Genomic DNA, 19,506 nt, shown 5'->3' on the forward strand with positions numbered 1-19,506 from the left:
GTGCCAGTACCATGCTGTTTTGACCACTATAGATTTGTAGTATAGCCTGAAGTCTGGTAGTGTGATACCTCCTGATTTGTTCTTATTTCTGAGTAATGTATTTGCTATTCAAGCAAATACATTTCTGATTCCATATAAAATGAAGCACTATTTTTTCAAGCTGTTTAAAGTATGACAATTGTGCTTTAACAGGGCTTGCATTAAATCTATAGATTGCTTTGGGTTGTACGGACATTTTAACAATGTCAATTCTTCCCAGCCATGAGCATGGTATGTTTTTCCACTTGTTAACATTTTCAGCTATTTCTTTTCTCAGAGTTTCATAGTTTTCTTTTCAGAGATCTTTCACATCCTGTTAGGTAAAATCCCAGATATTTCCTCTTCTTCGGCACTACTGTAAAAGGAAGAGAGTCCTTGACTATATTTTCAGCTTGACTACTGTTGGCATATATAAAAGCTACTAATTTTTAAGTATTGACTTTGTATCCTGAGATGCTGCTGTATTCCGTGATCACTTCTAAGAGTTTTGAAGTTGAGTCCCTGATGATCCTATCATTGGTGAAGGGTGAGAGTTTGATCTCCTCTGACCCTATTTGGATACCCTTGATTGCCTTCTCTTGTCTGATTATGATGGCTAAGACTTCCATTACTATGTTGAATAGCAGTGGAGACGTTGAGCATCCTTGCCTTGTTTTTGATTTGAGTGGAAATGTTTTCAATTTTACACCATTCAATATGATATTGGGTGTGGGTTTGCTGTAGATGGTCTCTATCAGCTTAAGAAATGTCCCTTCTATGCCTATTTTCTTAAGTGTTCCAATCATGAAAGGATGCTGGATATTATCAAAGGCTTTTTCTATGTCAACTGAGAGAATCATACGGTCTTTGTTTTTTATTGATGTGATGTATTATATTTATAGATTTGCATATGTTGAACCAACCCTGTAACCCTGGAATAAAACCAACTTGATCATGGTGTATAATTTTTTTGATTTGTTAAATTCTGTTTGCTAAGATCTTATTGAATATTTTTGCATTGATATTCATTAATGATACCGGTCTATCATTTTCTTTCTTTGTTGGATCCTTTCCTGGTTTGGAGATCAGGGTGATATTTGCTTTATAGAATGTGTTGGGAAGTATTCCTTCTTCTATGCTTTGGAAAAGATTGTATAATATAGGTACTAGTTCCTCTTGAAAGGTTTGTTATAATTTGAATATGAAGCCATCTGGTCCCGGACTTTGCTTTCTTGGGAGATTTCATATTTTTGATGCTATTTCAGTGATTGATATAGGTCTATTCAAGATTTCTAATTCTATATGGTTGAATCTAGGAAGGTGGCATGCTTCCAGGTATTGGTCCATTTCCTTCAAATTTTCATATTTCTGGGAATAGAAATTTTTGTAGTAAGCATTGAGGATTTTTTGAATTTCTGAGATGTCGTGTTATTTCTCCTTTATCATTTCTGATAGACAATATTAGGATTTTACTTTTCTGTTGGCCAAAGGTTTATCTATTTTATTAATCTTTTCAAAAAACCAACCTTTTGATTTGTTGATCTTCTGAATGATTATTTTGTTTTCAATTTCATTTAATTCTGCCCTAATTTTTGTTATTTCTTTTCTTCTGCTGGGTTAAGGGTTGTAATGTTCTTCCTTTTCCAGTTGCTTGAAATGATCCGTTAAGTTGTTGGCTTCTTCTCTTTCTGTTTTTTTCGATGAAGGCTTCCAAAGCTATAAATTTCCCTCTTAGGACTACCTTTGCAGTATCCCACAGATTTTATAATTTCTGACTTCATTATCATTTTGTTCCAAAAATTTGGTGATTTCCTTCTTAACCTCATCTTTGATCCAGCCATCATTCAGCTTATTATTATTCAGTTTCCATGACTTTGTTTGAGTATGAAGATTCCTATTGGTTTTGAGTTCAACAGTCAACAAGATCTTCATCCAGTTGCTATGATCAGTGCCACAGTGTTTGTCAGCCCCTCCTGGCCCTACCAATGGTTGCTGTGAAATAAAACTGAGGTGTGAGCATCTCATGAAGAATCTTAAATTGGTAGAGAGATTAAATACTCACCCCCATTCCTGCCTCTCACCTCAGTAATTACATGTCTAGGAAAATTTTCTCTATTTTGCTGGCATTTTGCTGGTTTGAAGAAGGGAACAGCACAATCTGAAATGGCTACTAACCTTGACTCTGAGCTCAGGGGTTTCTTTGCTTTTCCCATGGATTCTCATTTATTCAAAGCATATTCTCATCTTTAAATAGTTTCTAGTTACATTTTTGTGTGTGTGGGTGATGCCAGGGGATCTTTCATTCCACCATCTTGCTGATGTTACTCTCCATAAATCTTTATTTCTCCCCACATTTGCCACTGAACTTGGCTACCTTGTCTACCCCATTGCAATGTTCTATTTTCCTCTTCTTCTTCCTCCTGTGTCTTGGTGTTTAGTTTGTCTTCAGCACCAACATGGGCTTAACACATGGTAGGGGCAAAATTAATATTTGTTGAATAAATATCTTTTTTTTTTTAGAAAAAAAAAAGACCATTATATTCCCAAGGAAGCAAAAAACACATATCTTACTTTTGACAATATGTTGTTCTTTTTTCTCTAATTACATATGAACAAATACATAAAGCATCCAAAGACCAAAAGGAAACACAAAGAAAATCATATTCGAACTCAAAATTTAAAAAGACCGCTAAGTATAGTGCATGTCTTCCCACTCTTTATTGTCATGCTCTGTATTAGTTATTTATGGCTGTATATTAAATCAACATGAAACTTAGCAATATTAAACAATCACCATTTTATTCTCCCTCCTGGTTTTGTGGATTAACTGGGCTCAGCTGGGCAGTTCTTCTGGTGCTCTTTCTTGGGTCTCTTGTGTGTGGTTCCAGTAATATGGAATGAAAGCTGGTGCTAAGGGTATTTGACTCAGGTGCCAGAACAGCTGGGCCTTTGTCCTTCACCTGTGACTTCTCCTTGATGTCTCTCTCAGTGGGGCAGTGAAATGCAGAAGCTGCCAGGCCTTCATAAGGCTTATGCCTAGAACTTTTTGAATTCTGTGGACTAAAATGGGTCATAAGCCAGGTTTTTCCTGAACCACCTCCTAATAAGAAGTGTTCAGGCCCTTCTATTCTCCATCTTTTAGGTGTTTTACAATGCTTCCTACATTAGCACCTCTTTGAGGATCCTCAGTCATTTCTAAAGTATGTTTTCAAGGTAGTCCATTAGAGTACCAGATGAAAATACGGTATCAGGATTTCCATTTCTGGATTTGTAAAAATTGTGATAAAAAGCACACAATACAAAATTTATAGGAGACCTCCCGAAGAGGTGGAGCAAGATGGTGGCCCAGTAACAGCTTCCCTGCAACTGGGCACAGTGAGTCTGGGGAGATAAGACTCCAGGCATCTCTGGCTGGTGGGATCTGCCTATAATCATCCCATTGAGGATACAGGGAGTCAGCAAGGGACTTCTGGACCCCAAGAGGAGGACAAAAACAGTGGAAAACTGGCAAGTGGTTGCGTGCGTTCGATCAACCTAATCCTGCCAGTAGCAGTTAAGTACAAGCAGCAGTGAGACTGCAAACTGGAGAGGCCTTACCTGTGAAATATTTCGGTGTTTTTGGACATGGCACTCAGCTGAACTGCCTTGGAGAGCACTTGAGCAGGAGTGTGGAGAACTTTGGGCATTGTCTAGGGCCCCAGGCTGAGCCGCTGAGCTGGACAGAGCTAATAGCGTTCAGCTGTGGGCCACAGGGAGTCATTGTGAGAGAACTGCCCCAGCAAGCTCCGCCCTCAGGGTTGCAGAGCAAGGATAGGGTGGGAGCTAGTAATCTAGTGACTGAGCAGCCTAAAGGTAGGGATTGAGCTGCCTTATAGCCTTAACCCTCAGGGGCAGAGTGAGACTGGTTTTGGCACACTGGAGCCTCGGGCTGTTGCCCTGGGTAGAGTGCCATGGCGTCACAGCTCATAATAACCTCAAACTCCAGGGCTTGGCGCCACCCAGACCTCCATAAGAGCTGTGCCACGGCCGGCGACCTGCAAACCATGTCTGCCAGGCCTCTGCATGCCCTGACCAGGAACTGCAGGAGCCGTGCAACCCTGTGTCCTCCCTCCTGTACCCTCCCTGCCTCCACACTGGCCCACTCATCTGGCCAGGGACTCTGGTAGCCGCGTGCCCTCCAGAGCTCTCCCTGCCTCTGCACAGAGCCGTTCTCCCGGCCAGAGACTGCTGGAGCCTTGTGCTCTCTGTGCCAAAGTCACTGGGTGCCAGGCACTCTCAGAACCGTGCACACCACCTCCCGCCCTGTTGCTGGATCCTGGTGTCACACTCCGGAGCTGCTTCCACAACCAGAACTCCCTGGCTGGGGCAGCCCCAGAGGAACTACCCAGGGTCACTCCCTACAAAGATCCAGCAACAACAGAGTGATCCCACTGTGGTCTAATCTTGGAGAGACACCTCCCCAACTCTGAGAACGGCCAGAGGCAACGGTGAAAAACAATCATGAGGCGAAATCAACAGAAAAACTCTGGCAATATGAATAATCAGAGTAGATCAACTCCCCCAAGGATCAATGGGGCAGACACAGCACAAGATCCCATGTACAAACAAATAGCTGAGATGTCAGAAATCAAATTTAGAATCTGGGTAGCAAATAAGATCAAATTAGAATTCCAAGCAGTAACTCAAAAGATAGCTCAAGAATTCAACGAATTCAAAGACCAAATGACCAAAGGTTTTGACACATTGAGACAAGAAGTTGCAGCCCTCAAAGATCTGAGAAACACAGTAGAATCCCTCAGTAACCCGAATGGAGCAAGCAGAAGAAAGGATTTCTGACATTGAAGACAAAGCTTTCGAACGCTCCTAAATTCTCAAAGAGGAAGAGAAATGGAGGGCAAAAAGAGATCACTCTCTCAGACAGCTCTGGGATAATTCGAAGAAAACCAATATTCATCTTATAGGGATCCCCGAAAGTGACGAAGTGGCTTCACAAGGCACAGAGTCTCTTCTCTATGAGATTATGAAGGAGAACTTTCCAGACATACCAAGAGATTCTGAAATTCAGATAGCAGACAGTTTCAGAACTCCAGCACGACTCAACCCAAATAAGACATCCCCCAGACACATCATAATCAATTTCACTAAAGTTAACATGAAGGAGAAAATTCTGAAAGCAGCCAGACAAAAGAAAACCATCACCTACAAGGGCAAGAATATTAGAATAACTGCAGATCTCTCTGCTGAAACCTTTCAAGCTAGAAGAGGATGGTCATCAACTTTTAATCTCCTAAAACAAAATAACTTTCAACCCAGGATCCTGTACCCAGCTAAACTGAGTTTCATTTATGATGGAGAAATTAAATACTTCAATGACATTCACATGCTGAAGAAATTTGCCATAACTAAACCAGCTCTCCAGGATATTCTCAGACCTATCCTCCATAAAGACCAGCGTAATCCTCCACCACAAAAGTAAACCCACCCAGAAAATATTTATCAAATTCCAACTTCCACAGTTGCAAAAGTATTAAAAATGTCCAACAGTCTCTCGAAAGGCTTATAAATATTCTCAATTAATGTGAATGGTTAAATTGTCCTCTAAAGAGGCACAGGTTGGAGGACTGGATATAAAAACTCAAGCCAGATATCTGCTGCATACAAGAATCGCATCTTACATTAAAAGACAAATATAGACTCAAGGTGAAGGGATAGTCATCTATACTCCAGGCAAATGGAAAACAGAAATAAGCAGGTGTTGCAATCCTATTCGCAGACACAATAGGCTTTAAACCAACCGAAATAAGGGAGGATAAGGATGGACACTTCATATTTGTTAAAGGTAATACCCAATATGATGAGATTTCAATTATTAATATTTATGCACCCAACCATAACGCACCTCATTTTATAAGAGAAACTCTAACAGACATGAGCAACTCGATTTCCTCCAGTTCCATAGTAGTTGGAGATTTTAATACCCCTTTAGTAGTGCTGGATAGATCCTCCAAAAAGAAGCTAAGCAAAGAGATCTTAGATTTAAACTTAACCATTCAACATCTGGACTTAACAGACACCTACAGAACATTTCATTCCAACAAAACTGAATACATATACTTCTCATCAGCCCACGGAACATACTCCAAAATTGACCACATCCTAGACAACAAATCTAACCTCAGCAAATTTAAAAAAAATAGAAATTATTCCTTGCAACTTCTCAGACCATGATGGAATAAAAGTTGAACTCAATAACAACAGGAACCTGCATACCATACAAAAACATGGAAGCTAAACAACCTTATGCTGAAGGATAGATGGGTTATAGATGAGATTAAGAAGGAAATCACCAAAATTTTGGAACAAAACAACAATCAAGACATGAATTACCAGAATCTCTGGGATACTGCAAAGGCAGTCCTAAGAGGGAAATTTATAGCACTGCAAACCTTCCTCAAGAAAGCAGAAAGAGAGGAAGTTAATAACTTAATGGGACATGTCAAGCAACTGGAGAAGGAAGAACACTCCAACCCCAAACCCAGCAGAAGAAAAGAAATAATCAAAATCAGAGCAGAATTAAATGAAATTGAAAACAAAAGAATTATACAAAAGATCAATAAATCCAAAAGTTGGTTTTTTGAAAAGATCAATAAAATAGATAAACCTTTGGCCAATCTAACCAGGAAAAAAAGAGTAAAATCTCTAATTTCATCAATCAGAAATGTTACGATGAAATAACAACAGACCCCTCAGAAATTAAAAAAATCCTTAATGAATACTACAAGAAACTCTACTCTCAGAAATATGAAAGTCTGAAAGAAATCGACAAATACCTGGACGTACGCCACCTACCAAGACTTAGCCAGAATGAAGTGGAAATGTTGAACAGGCCTATATCAAGTTCTGAAATAACATCAACTATACAAAATCTCCCTAAAACAAAAAGCCCAGGACCAGATGGCTTTACGTCAGAATTCTACCAAACCTTTAAAGAAGAACTAGTACCTATATTACTAAACCTCTTCCAAAATATAGAAAAAGAAGGAGTATTACCCAACACATTCTACGAAGCAAATATCACCTTGATCCCCAAACCAGGGAAAGACCCAACAAGAAAAGAAAATTATAGACCAATATCACTAATGAATATTGATGCTAAAATACTAACAAGATCCTAACAAACAGAATCCAACAACACATCAAAAAAATTATACACCACGACCAAGTGGGATTTATCCCAGGGTCTCAAGGCTGGTTTAATATATGTAAATCTATAAATGTAATTCAGCACATAAACAAACTAAAAAATAAGGACCATATGATTCTTTCAATTGATGCAGAAAAAGCTTTTGATAATATCCAGCATCACTTCATGATCAGAACACTTAAGAAAATTGTTATAGAAAGGACATTTGTTAAACTAATAGAGGCCATCTACAGCAAACCCACAGCCAATATCGTATTGAATGGAGTTAAACCACTCAGATCAGGAACCAGGCAAGGTTGCCCATTGTCTCCATTGCTCTTTAACAGTGTAATGGAAGTTTTAGCCATTGCAATTAGGGAAGAAAAGGCGATCAAGGGTATCCACATAGGGTCAGAAGAAATCAAACTTTCACTCTTCGCAGATGATATGATCGTATATCTGGAAAACACTAGGGATTCTACTACAAAACTTTTAGAAGTGATCAAGGAATACAGCAATATCTCAGGCTACAAAATCAACACCCATAAATCCGTAGCCTTTATATATACCAACAATAACCAAGCTGAAAAAACAGTCAAGGACTCTATTCCTTTCACAGTAGTGCCAAAGAAGATGAAGTATTTGGAAGTATACCTAACAAAGGACATGAAAGATCTCTACAAAGAGAACTATGAAACTTTAAGAAAAGAAACAGCCGAAGATGTTAAGAAATGGAAAAACATACCATGCTCATGTCTGGGAAGAATCAACAGTGTTAAAATGTCTATACTATCCAAAGCAATATATAATTTTAATGCAATTCCTATCAAAGCTACATTGTCATATTTTAAAGATCTTGAAACAATAATACTTTGTTTTATATGGAATAAAAAAAAACCTCGGATAGTCAAAACATTACTCAACAATAAAAACACAGCAGGAAGAATCACGCCGCCAGACCTGAGACTGTACTATAAATCAATAGTGATCAAAACAGCATGGTATTGGCACAAAAACAGAGAAGTAGATGTCTGGAACAGAATAGAGAACCAAGAGATGAATCCAGCTACTTACTGTTATTTGATCTTTGACAAGCCAATTAAAAACATTCAGTGGGGAAAAGATTCTCTATTTAACAAATGGTGCTGGGTGAACTGGCTGGCAACCTGTAGAAGATTGAAGCTGGACCCACACCTTTCACCATTAACTAAGATAGACTCTCACTGGATAAAGATTTAAACTTAAGACATGAAACTATAAAAATACTAGAAGAAAGTGCAGGGAAAACTCTTGAGGGAATCAGCCTGGGTGAATATTTTATGAGGAGGACTCCCAGGCAATTGAAGCAGTATCAAAAATATACTACTGGGACCTATCAAACTACAAAGCTTCTGAACAGCCAAAAACATAGTAAGTAAAGCAAGCAGACAGCCCTCAGAATGGGAGAAAGTATTTGCAGGTTATACCTCCAAAAAAGGTCTCATAACCAGAATCCACAGACAACTCAAACATATTAGCAAGAAAAGAACAAGTGGTCCCATCTCAAGGTGGGCAAGGGACTTGAAGAGAAACTTCTCCAAAGAAGACAGACGCACTATCTACAAATACATGAAACAAAGCTCACCATCTTTAATCATCAGAGAAATGCAAATCAAAACTACTTTGAGCTATCACCTAACCCCAGTTAAGAGTAGCCCACATAACAAAATCCCAAAATCAGAGATGTTGGCATGGATGTGGAGAAAAGGGAACACTTCTACACTGCTGGTGGGAATGCACACTAATACGTTCCTTCTGAAAGGATGTTTGGAGAATACTTAGAGACCTAAAAATAGACCTGCCATTCGATCCTGTAATTCCTTTACTAGGTTTATACCCAGAAGACCAAAAATCACAATATAACAAAGACATCTGTACCAGAATGTTTATTGCAGCCCAATTCATAATTGCTAAGTCATGGAAGAAGCCAAAGTGCCCATTGACCCATGAATGGACTAGCAAATTGTGGTACATGTATACCATGGAATATTATGCAGCCTTAAAGAAAGATGGAGACTTTTCCTCTTTCATGTTTACATGGATGGAGCTGGAACATATTCTTCTTAGCAAAGTATCTCAGGAATGGAAGAAAAAGTATCCAATGTACTCAGCCCTACTATGAAGCTAAATTATAGCTTTCACATGAAGGCTATAACCCAACTATAGCACAAGACTATGGGGAAAGGGCCAAGGAAGGGGAAGGGAGGGGGGAGGTTAGGGTGGAGGGAGGGTAATGGGTGGGGCTACATCTACGGTGCATCTTAGAATGGGTACCGGCAAAACTTAACTAAAGGCAGAATACAAATGTCTACATATAATAACTAAGAAAATGCCATGAAGGCTACGTTGAACAGTTTGATGAGAATATTTCAGATTGTATATGAAACCAGCATGTTGTACCCCTTGATTGCACTAATGTACACAGCTATGAGTTAACAATAAAAAAAATAAAATTTATAATCTAATCATTTTAAGTTTACAGTTCAATAGAGTATGTTCACATTTTGTTTTACAACGGATCTCTAGAAATTTTTCATCTTGTAAAACTAAAATTTTGTAGCTATTGAACAATCATTCCCCATTACTCTTCCCCCAAGTTCCTAGTAACTACTATTCTACCTTCTTTTCTTTTTTTTTTTTGAGAAAGAGTTTCAAGCTGTTGCCCTGGGTAGAGTGCTGTGCCCGGCTCTGGGGGATTTCTTAATGTTGGTGTGCTCACAACTACCACCTAACACTAATTACATGTTAAAAAGTCAGACATCTAGTGCCCAGATTCACTCACTGGAAGAAAAAGTGCCTGCCTCGCTGCCCCAGCAACACACTCGTGCATTGGTAATAGACTTTCTACAACCACTTTGCAAGAAACCTGGATCATTTGACATAAAACAGATCAAAGTCACACTGTGGCAGATCAAAGCCAGCAGGTCGGGTAGGATGGTGCTGGGTGGTGCCCAACTGTCTGGCTGCGTGGCTGTTAATGTGCGGATCACATCCTTTTATGCTTAAGGGCATGATCGCGGCTGCCCAGAGCCCTCCACGTCACTGAGCCGAGCTCCTGTCCCAGGGCACTGGCAAGCAGGGGCCCTCAACAGGAGGCCCAGAGCTCCCCGCGACGAGCCTCTCCATCATTTCTCCTCAGCCTCGGACGTTCTTCTCAGAGGCCCGTTCACATCCTGGCTGTGCACGTCCTGACATCCCCTGTCCGTATGTACTGAGGCCTGCTTGGTTCTGGCAGTTCTGAGTCAGTCTGCAAACCACAGCATAAAAGGCTGAGTCCTGAGTTGGTCATTTGGTAGCTGGGGCCCTTGGGCATGTCTGTGCGTTTGCTCATCTACGAAACAGAGTAATTAACATCTTTCCTTCACAGGGTGACAGTGAGCATCTGCTTAGAATGGATGTGGAAGTCCTTCAGTGACAATGGGACACCACAAAAAATGCACACCTGACTCAGCTGCACCTGTGGGGGCAGATGACAGAAGCAGCCCTCCTAGGTCTGGAGTCTCTACAGACCCAGCACCTTCACCCTAACACACTGCTTGCTCCTGCCAGCTGCACAGTACAGAGGACACCGCAGCAACCTGGAAGTGTGGCTTCTACCTGCCCAGGACAGGAGGAGGGCGCCACCCTGGGCATTGTAGCTTCAGAATTGAGACCTGTTTCAGTCATCAGTCACCTAACAAAGGTTCTCTGAGGGCCAGGCATACAGTGACAATGGTGAGCAAAAACCTTGAGGCAACACCAAACCTTCTGTGTTTAGGTCATTTGCTACCCAAGCCTTGCTACTCAGATCTTCATCAAATGGGCTGACTTTATTACCGGAGTGCCATCTCAGAGGATGGAAGGAAACGACCAGATTATCTTCCTCATGTTGTAGGTCTCTGTACCTTTGGTCTGACTCTAGAACCTTTACAGGTTGTTACGTTTTTGATAACCATTTCCTCTGACAAAGACAGCGATATCCAGATTGTAGAGTCCTTGGGGACAGGCTGAGATCACGAATCATCAGCTAGAAAGTGGCTTTCTGGAACACCTCCAGAGAGCCGCACTCCGTGTGTGGCCTCAAAGTGTGAGGTAGCAACAAGGAAACAGGAAACTCGAAGAACTTAAGTCCTCTTGCCCCAGAGTGACACAGATCACACTTACCTTGGCCTGACTTTTGTCAGTGGAAAATACAGGGAAAAAGTCCACACATCAGTCAAAAATGAAATACAGATTTCTGTATTTTATGTATTTAGATTTCCTTCCCGCTGATCTAACAGAGTGAGAAACAGGATAGCTTCTCATTTTCACCAGCAATTTGCATGCTGAGAAGGTTCAGCTGTCAGATATAAGGCAGTGTCTTATTTATTTATTTATTTTTTGCAGTTTTTGGCCGGGGCCAGGTTTGAACCTGCCACCTCCAGTATATGGGGCCAGTGCCCTACTCCTTTGAGCCACAGGCACTGCCCAAGGCAGTGTCTTCTTGAAGAACATGTCCAAGTACCATGTGTGAACACACAGGCCATATGGAGCTCATCTTCCCTGCCACAGAAGTGTGCGTGATGCTTCCAGAAAGGCAGGAGACAAAAATCAGAGACAGAAAATGCATACAGAATTCTTTTATTTAACTTAAACCATGTAGTACTTAACTACTAGAAAAAAGCAGAGTAAGAGAAACTAAAGTTGCCTTAGCTTCCGCCATTCAAAATAGACAAAGTTTCTTTTTCCCCCATAATGTAAAGAATCCAAAGTCTTGAGATAACAGGAATAAATTCTTACAACAGAATATACAAAAACATTTTGACATTTTTTTCATCTACTGATTTTTTTTTATATAAACAGTGAACTTTTTAGGAATAATTTATACACAGAAAGTCATTTTATGTAACAAATTGGCCATGTTATTACCTTTTAAAAAACTTTTTTTAAAAAACTTTTTTAAACAAGAAAACTCAGAAAATGCATTGTTTGCGATGCATCCATTCCATCGCGCCTTCTGGTTTGATTTTTTTAGTTTTTTTAATCCCAGAGGTAGACAAACTCTGGCAAACCTCTCACCTCAACCTCACTGGCTTAGAAAGCAGGCAGGTATCTTTGCCAGGCATCTGTCCCACCTGTGGATGTGTCTGTGCAATGCCAAACATCTAAATAAGGTGAAAACAAAAACAAAATTTTTTCTGGACCCTTCTAGATAATGTGGAGATTCCAGATATTTCCAATGATGGGGATATTGTGGACCTGGGTAAACATGGCCAATAATCTATTGGGAGACAGAAGACATGGAGTCAAACTTTAAAAACAGTTTTGTGTGTTGTAGCCTTTATTAAAAAAGATTTTTTTCTGTATTGGAAAAAGGTATCTTCAGTGTTCTGCCTTAAATAAAAATAAATAGTTTCTCTTCCTTGTTATACAAAGCACTAATCATGATATGTGGCATATAAGCAAATGGCCTGTGTGCCCTAGAACTGTCATCTTTTGTGTGCTCAATCTGTATGTGGTCATCATCGTGGAAACCATCATCTGTGCAGTCAAGTCTTCCCATCCTGTGGCACTGCATGACAATGATGACAACCAGACCAACCAAACCAGATGCTGAACAGTGCCGTGCGCTGTTGGGCTGCCACACCTCTGCTGTTTCCACGGCCAGTGAGGTTCTCTCCATCTGTTAGAGCAGCTATATGCCCAAAGGAAATGACCAGTAGCAGATGATCCCTTTCCCAACCAGAGGGTTCTGGAAGACCAAGATACTGAAGATACAGAACTACTTTTTAAATTATCATCATTCCTTTGTTATAAACTAGGGCACAAAGCATGGGGAGGTGGAAAGAGGGTGAACCACGGCTTGGGTCAAGGTAAAATCCTTTTTTGGCATATTGTAAAGCTAGCTAGTAAACAGGTATCCTAAAAAAAATGGATCACAAACACACGTTTTGCACACACAGAGGAAAAAAAAGTGTCTTTAAATTATTTCCGGCAATTATAAACTACAAACATTTTAGAAAATTATTCTATGTTTTTACAAAAACACAATGAAACATTTAATTAGTTCTTGTAAACCAGATCTTCGTCAACTGACTACCCGTAATCTACTGGACTTGAGAGCCCTATTGAAAACGCTAATGAGTGACTAAAAACAATGTTTACCAGAAAGATGCGGACACACAAACACGGACATACAAATGAGTGATCATCATGTACCTGTAGAAACAAAATAAAACAAAACCCCTAAAGTTATGCCCCAGAATTGACAACTGATGAGTGCGATGTAGTTCATGTAACTGAATAATTTGACTTAAATCCACGTTAAGTTTCTAGAGTAGGATGTTGGGTTTATTTGTTGAAACTAAAGGCCCATGGACGACTGTTGAGCCTTGATGTGGTCTGATACATCAAGTTCCAAACACTGTCCACGTTTCTTCCAAGCCCTATACCCGTCTGTTTGCAGTCCTCCTCGTCATGTCAGGATCCCCGTAACAATGGCTTCCTACTGCCTGGTCATGTCACCATCAAGGAGCGTTCATTTCTCCAATGACCAACCCAGCTGTAAAGTTGGAGGCCAAAATTCTTAATCCTCTGGCCTGTGCAAGGTCTGTATCTTCAGCATCTCTGGCAACAGAGGTTCAATCTGAATAACATCCTCTCTTGAAGTTCTCATTTGTACTATACCAACTACTTCAGAGTGGAGTAAGAAAGTCTGGCTTTCATTACTGATTCTTAAGGAGTGGATCTCTGGTCCACGTCTCCCAATGCCACTTAGCCCAGGAAAAGAAAAGACAGCTGACAATACAAAGTAACATCAACAAAAGAACAAACCCCAAACCTTAAGTGCATTACTGAAACTGCTAGAATGGGCCAAGTCAAACCATGGAGTTACTTGTCAACTGGAGGGCACCTATGTTTTGGAATTGAGTGGCCATCAACACTATTTGGCCACCCTGGGAGGACCCGACAGTGACAGCTGAGGACCTTGTCAGGCATCCTCACCTCCTCACCCATCTGAGCCCAGTGTGTGGGCCCAGTGTGACTTTGCCATAGCAAACGCCTGCATATATCCACCTGCCAACAGAGGCGGCTGTCAAGGAAGAAGCTTCGGTGGCAAAAACTGGCCTAGAATCTGGCATCATGCTTGGTTCACAGATGTCATCTCAACCAAATAGAACACGCCCCTTCATACCAAGCATTCTGCCATTTCGTAGTTCCACAGTGACTACTCTTCCATTTTATGGAGCCACTTTTCTTACCATGGAAATGTTTTTCCTCATCCTAAGAAACAGGCTAGAAGGAGAGGTCAGTGTTGGCCACAAACACAGTCTTCTATCTTCCAAGAAGGAATCTCATTTCCTCTGCATGTCAAAGTCATGACATGTCATGAAGGAGACCTGGGGTGGTATGGGTCTCACACAGCTCAAGTTCAACATCGTCTCCAGAGTACACCAGCTCCTGCTGCCTCAGAGAAGGGCTGTGTGGGAGAATGTCTTAATGCTCACATCAATGCTGTGATGTGCCTCAGTGGTTCATGTTACTTTAAGCAGTGTGAGCTGCTGTCAGAAGGAGGTTGCATGGAAAACGCCACAACTTAGCTTGGTAAGATTTGGAACACACAAAAGAGAAAAATCAAGAAGAGGTGAGAAATCAGCATGAAATTAGGCTAAAACTGCGGACAAATGCCTTGGTATGGTCAAGGTGAATGGGTTGGTCCAGCAAAATGACTGCACCGTCACACACGCACAATGTTCTCTTTGACTAACGTGTTACTGAAGCATTTGTTGTGATGGGCACTAAATGCTAGTGTTTTCTTTCTACTTAAAGAAAAGCCACCTACATAAAACAAAAACAGAATGACACCAACAACTCAGACAGTTTAAACGAAACCCTTATAACCAGCTGAATGATCTGCAGAAATCCAGTTGTGGAAACCGGTAGATATGTGCAAAGAGAGGAGGCCACTATTCCATGGGGTCACCTACAGAGTAGAAGAAGAAAACCCTGATCTAATAATGTTTGTCAATGACCTTCAGATCCCCGAGGACTTGGGAGAGAAGGGCAGTGCTCCTGTGGGAGGGAGAGAGAAGGCTCCTGATCTTCACTTGGCATTGAGGCTGTGTGATGGAGCCAGTCACACCTGGGGAAAGCCACCCACCTCATTTCCAGCTAACATCACCAGTGCCTGTAAGAGCAGCTTCTGGAAGTGGGGAGTGTGCCGTCCACTCCTATGAGCAGCAGGATGGACGGAGGCACAGGCCTGGTGGAAGACTTGGTGCCAACCAATGGCCTGTCCAGCCCGAAGGTTTGGTATATCATTGTTCACCCCTGGGGGAGGGGAAAGTGAAGGTGAGAGAGGATCTGGAGGGGAGGGATTATACTCTCTCATGCATCCCACCTTGGCCTGGCCAGGATGCCAAGAGCTTCTGCAATCTGGCTCAGAGGCCAGGTGGACTAAGCCGTCACACTGCTGATGCAGCTGCACCTTTGCGTGGAACACAGTGGTGGCAGTAAGTCCCTGCTTCAGTGTAGGCCTCATCCAGGGCTGCCAGAGTGGCCACTGAGGGGGGCAAATCAAAGACCCTGCTCAACTGCCCATAGGATTCCCACAGAGAGACCATTTGCGGCCCTCGGCACCTTTCTGTCGTCAAAAACCTTTGGAACCACTACTCTCTCAAAGACGGAATCTCTTGGTCAGCCAATCTGCATAAAATATTTTGTTCCAAAGACAACCAGCCAGGGGCAGCTGAGTGCCCCTCCCAGGAGAGCTCCAGTGCCCTTCTCAGCCTGAGCTAGGAGGAAGAAAATCCTGATACCTCACGACCTCTGAGGAAACCACGTTAGGAAAAAGAAGGATAAAAGCAACACAAAATGAGACATCTCAGAAAAAAGGCAAGCTGTTTGAAAGGTGTAGAGAGGGGAATTAGTGTTGCTTTGACCCCAGAATACAGCCTGGCCTCTCCCTGTGTCACCAGGGTGTGTATGAGGTTACCAGTATCAATGGCCTGTTGTCAGGTGCTAAGAAGGGTGAGATGTATTCTTTTTGCTATATACACATATAAAAAATAAGGGTGAGGTAGATAAATGTTTGGGAAAAAAAAAACCAACATAAAAAACTGTCCCGTCTTCTCACTCATGCTCTCTCACACACACACACCTTTTCCTCAGTATTTAAATTTATAATGGGGCGTCTCTACAGTGATTGCAACTGGTATCACAAAATAAATTAAAAGAAAATTCCTACAGATAATACCTTCTTAGTTAAGTGTATTCTTTTTCTTCTTTTTGTTTTTTAAAGGGAAAACACTATGGGACATGCTGTAGAGAAAGCAGTGAGACAAAAACTGCCGACAAGCAAAAAAGCACTACAAACGTTCTTTTGTGTTAGTCTCCAGTCGCAACTAGCAATCATCATGTTTTAGCTTTGTTCTTACTCATAATTTAAACATTTCTGCTCTAGCAGCAACTCTTGTGTTGTCATCACTCTGGTGAGAAGTGCTAAAAACTAGACAAAACAAGACCCCCAGGTCCCCAAGGACTTGGATTCCTAACTGAGGGAGAGTGGGCCAGCGCCAGAGCTTTCTCTGGTCCCCTGGGAAAGGCAAAAGGGGGTCCCTTGGGCCACCACAGGTGTCTGTGCCACCCCAACTAGTGCCCTAGCTAGCAGACTGGGTGCTGGCTTGTGTATACTCCTAAAGATGCTGTCTGGGCTAGCTCAGATCCCAGGGTACCACTCCCCGCCCTGCAAAAGAAGGTCCCCTGGGATGTTCTGGTTCTCAAGACAGGTAGGTCGGTCTGGTGAGGGTGGTGGCAGAAGGCCCCAGTGGGGCGTGCTGGACCCCACTCTGCTGTACCCTTGGACTCAGCAGCTGTTTTTCACTGGATGGAAGGATTAAATATCCATTAAAACAAAATAGCAATCCAAATGCCTAGTGTCTGCAGTTAAAAACTGCTGTTGTACCCAAGAATTAAAAAAATATATATATATATGTGTGTGTCACAACCAAAACAAAGGCAAGGAAAAGAGAAGGTAAGACTTGTCAACAATGGTGAATATAAACACTGAAAGAGGATGTGCGAAATATTTAACCTTTTTTTTTTTTTCTGACCTGAGTTTGTACCATGTCTTGCACTGTAACAGACTCCAATGCCATGTGAGGGGGCTGAGGAGAGGGGACTGCAGTCCTCTCAGGGTGGGCCCCAGGCTCTTCTTTCCACCTCATTCCCCCACTGGCCTCGTGCCTACAGAGCCTTCGGGTTAGAAAACAACTAGTGGGGCAGGTGGGAGCCGGGAGGGGAGGATGTATTTATAAAAAGGCATCAAACAGTTCATGGCAAAGTATGTTGTAGAAGTATCAATGACGGGGGGCAGGGTGGGGGGAGAGGAAGAAAGTCACGCACTCTGGTACAAAGCATAAGAAGTTTCTTGGAGTGAGCAGAAGGGAAGAGGGTAGACCTGAAAGTTTTCATAGATTAAATCCACAAAGATAAAGAACAAAAAAAATAGCAGCTTTTTTTCTGTACAGACGTATAGATGAATATCTGAACTGTAAAAAAGTTATAAAAGTGACATTAAAGACGATGTGTATGCAAATGTTTCATGGTCTGACATAGAACTGTAAGACCCATGAAGAAGTCCTAGGAACAGAGGAAATGTCAACAAAGCTCAGAACGCTTGAATCCGTGCACTGCTTCTCTTCTCACTGTGGTGGTGTTTGGATTTCCTTCCTTGCAAACCTGCAATAGCGGTTGGGCTGAGTCCCTGGAAACCCCTTCCCTTCTGTGTCCTGGGGGCCGGGCTAGGGGTGCTGGGGCTTGGGTGAAGAGCAGGCGTGCAGGGTCGCCTGGATGCAAAGCCTGTCTCCTAGACTCCTGCAGGGCCCGTTTCCTCCAGAATTTGTGGGGGTGGGACAGGAAGCTGGCTCAGCTTCTCCCCATCTTTGCTGAGAGAGTCCCATTGTGTCCAGTTCCCCCAAATCATGACCTAGTTGAAAATAATGAGACCTGCATGAATGTGGACTTGAAGAGATCAGGGGACAGTCAGATGGAGTGTGTCACCAACGTGTCTCTCACACAGAGATGCCATGCTCAGTCCATGCTCTGGACATGAAAAAATCAGTGCAGGGATTGTGAGGGAGAAAGTTCAGCATTTTGGCAAAATTTGGCAGCGTTAAAATGGTAACGACCTTACATAAAGATGGCCCTTTTTGAATTTCATGTGTCCCTAAAAAGGTTAAAGGTAGAGCTAAAAATTTCCATCTCAATGTATCTCTTATAAAGACCTATGGTGTCAGGCAAGTGGGTGCAGGTGTCACTTGGGGCCACTGGGACAGCCTTTTCCTCAATCTGATAAAAAGGGCTTCCCAGCCAGGCTGGCGATAAATATTGTCCTGTTATGAAGCAGAAAGAAAGAAAGGAGTGTGTGTGAGAGAGAGAAAGAGAGAGAGAGACAGAGAGGGGAGAGAGAAGGGGGAAGGGTCAGGAAGAGAGAGTTAGGAGACTGGATTCTCAAGTGCTCTGTTGTAATTAAGTGTCATTAAGGTTTTTAAAGGCCCGTGTCAGGTAAGGGTTTGGGTCAGGAAATAAAAGCTGCTTGCATATTGAGAAAAGGAACATCCCAAACGTGATTACTGCAGAGAAGCTGTCTCCATGGGCAGCAATAGCAGTTCCGAAGATCCACTGAGGTACAGGAGGCTCGTGACTAGATTGTGAACCTTGCTCTCCCCCCTCCCGGCACCGAGCGGCACCACGTTCCTGTGTGCACGGGCTGGGGCGGCCATCAGCAGGTGGAGGACTGGGGCAGCGGCAGCGCCCGCTCGTTCTTACGGCCCCCGTTCATGTGTGCATAAGGCTGCCTCTCATCGAAGCTGGCGCGCAGGACCAGCACTCCAGGGCCCGGGCCATTCTCAGCCTTGTGTCCAGAGTGTCTGTCAGGCAGTGGTAGGGAGGACGAGGAGGCCGAAGGGTCCAGGGGGACGCTCTCCATGTTTTCCGGCTCCAGGTCCAACTCCTCTGGTTCGGGTGGCTTGTTCTCCTCACTGTAGTAGAAGGAGACCTCCTGGAAGCCGGGCTCCATCTCGTCCTTGACGCTGCGGATGATCTCAAGGAAGGACGGGCGCATCTTGGGGTTGTATTGCCAGCACATGCGCATGAGCTCAAACCTGCAGCCAGACAGACAGAGGCTGGGCCTCGGCTGCAGGGCTCCTGGTCTCCGCGCCTGCACGCTGACAAGAGCCCTGCCATCCCTCTTAGTCCCCACCTCTCTGCCTGGACAGCCCAGTAGCCTTCAGCTTCTCTGGCCTCAC

The 19,506-nt window shown here is 42.7% G+C and overlaps 1 protein-coding gene across 2 annotated transcripts in view; it reads right to left on the minus strand.

The window, feature by feature from the left end:
• Nucleotides 1-11,823: 11,823 nt before the first annotated feature.
• The window catches only part of IGF1R (insulin like growth factor 1 receptor), a 325,796-nt gene continuing 318,113 nt past the window's right edge, over nt 11,824-19,506 (minus strand). For both annotated transcript variants that reach the window (XM_053581792.1, XM_053581791.1), the window contains exon 21: nt 11,824-19,362. In XM_053581792.1, the coding sequence (XP_053437767.1) occupies nt 18,981-19,362 (382 nt within the window). In that variant the 3' untranslated portion in view covers nt 11,824-18,980. The remainder of the gene's footprint in view (nt 19,363-19,506) is intronic.

Source organism: Nycticebus coucang, chromosome 2, assembly GCF_027406575.1.
Source record: "Nycticebus coucang isolate mNycCou1 chromosome 2, mNycCou1.pri, whole genome shotgun sequence".
Classification (NCBI taxonomy): Eukaryota; Metazoa; Chordata; class Mammalia; order Primates; family Lorisidae; genus Nycticebus; species Nycticebus coucang.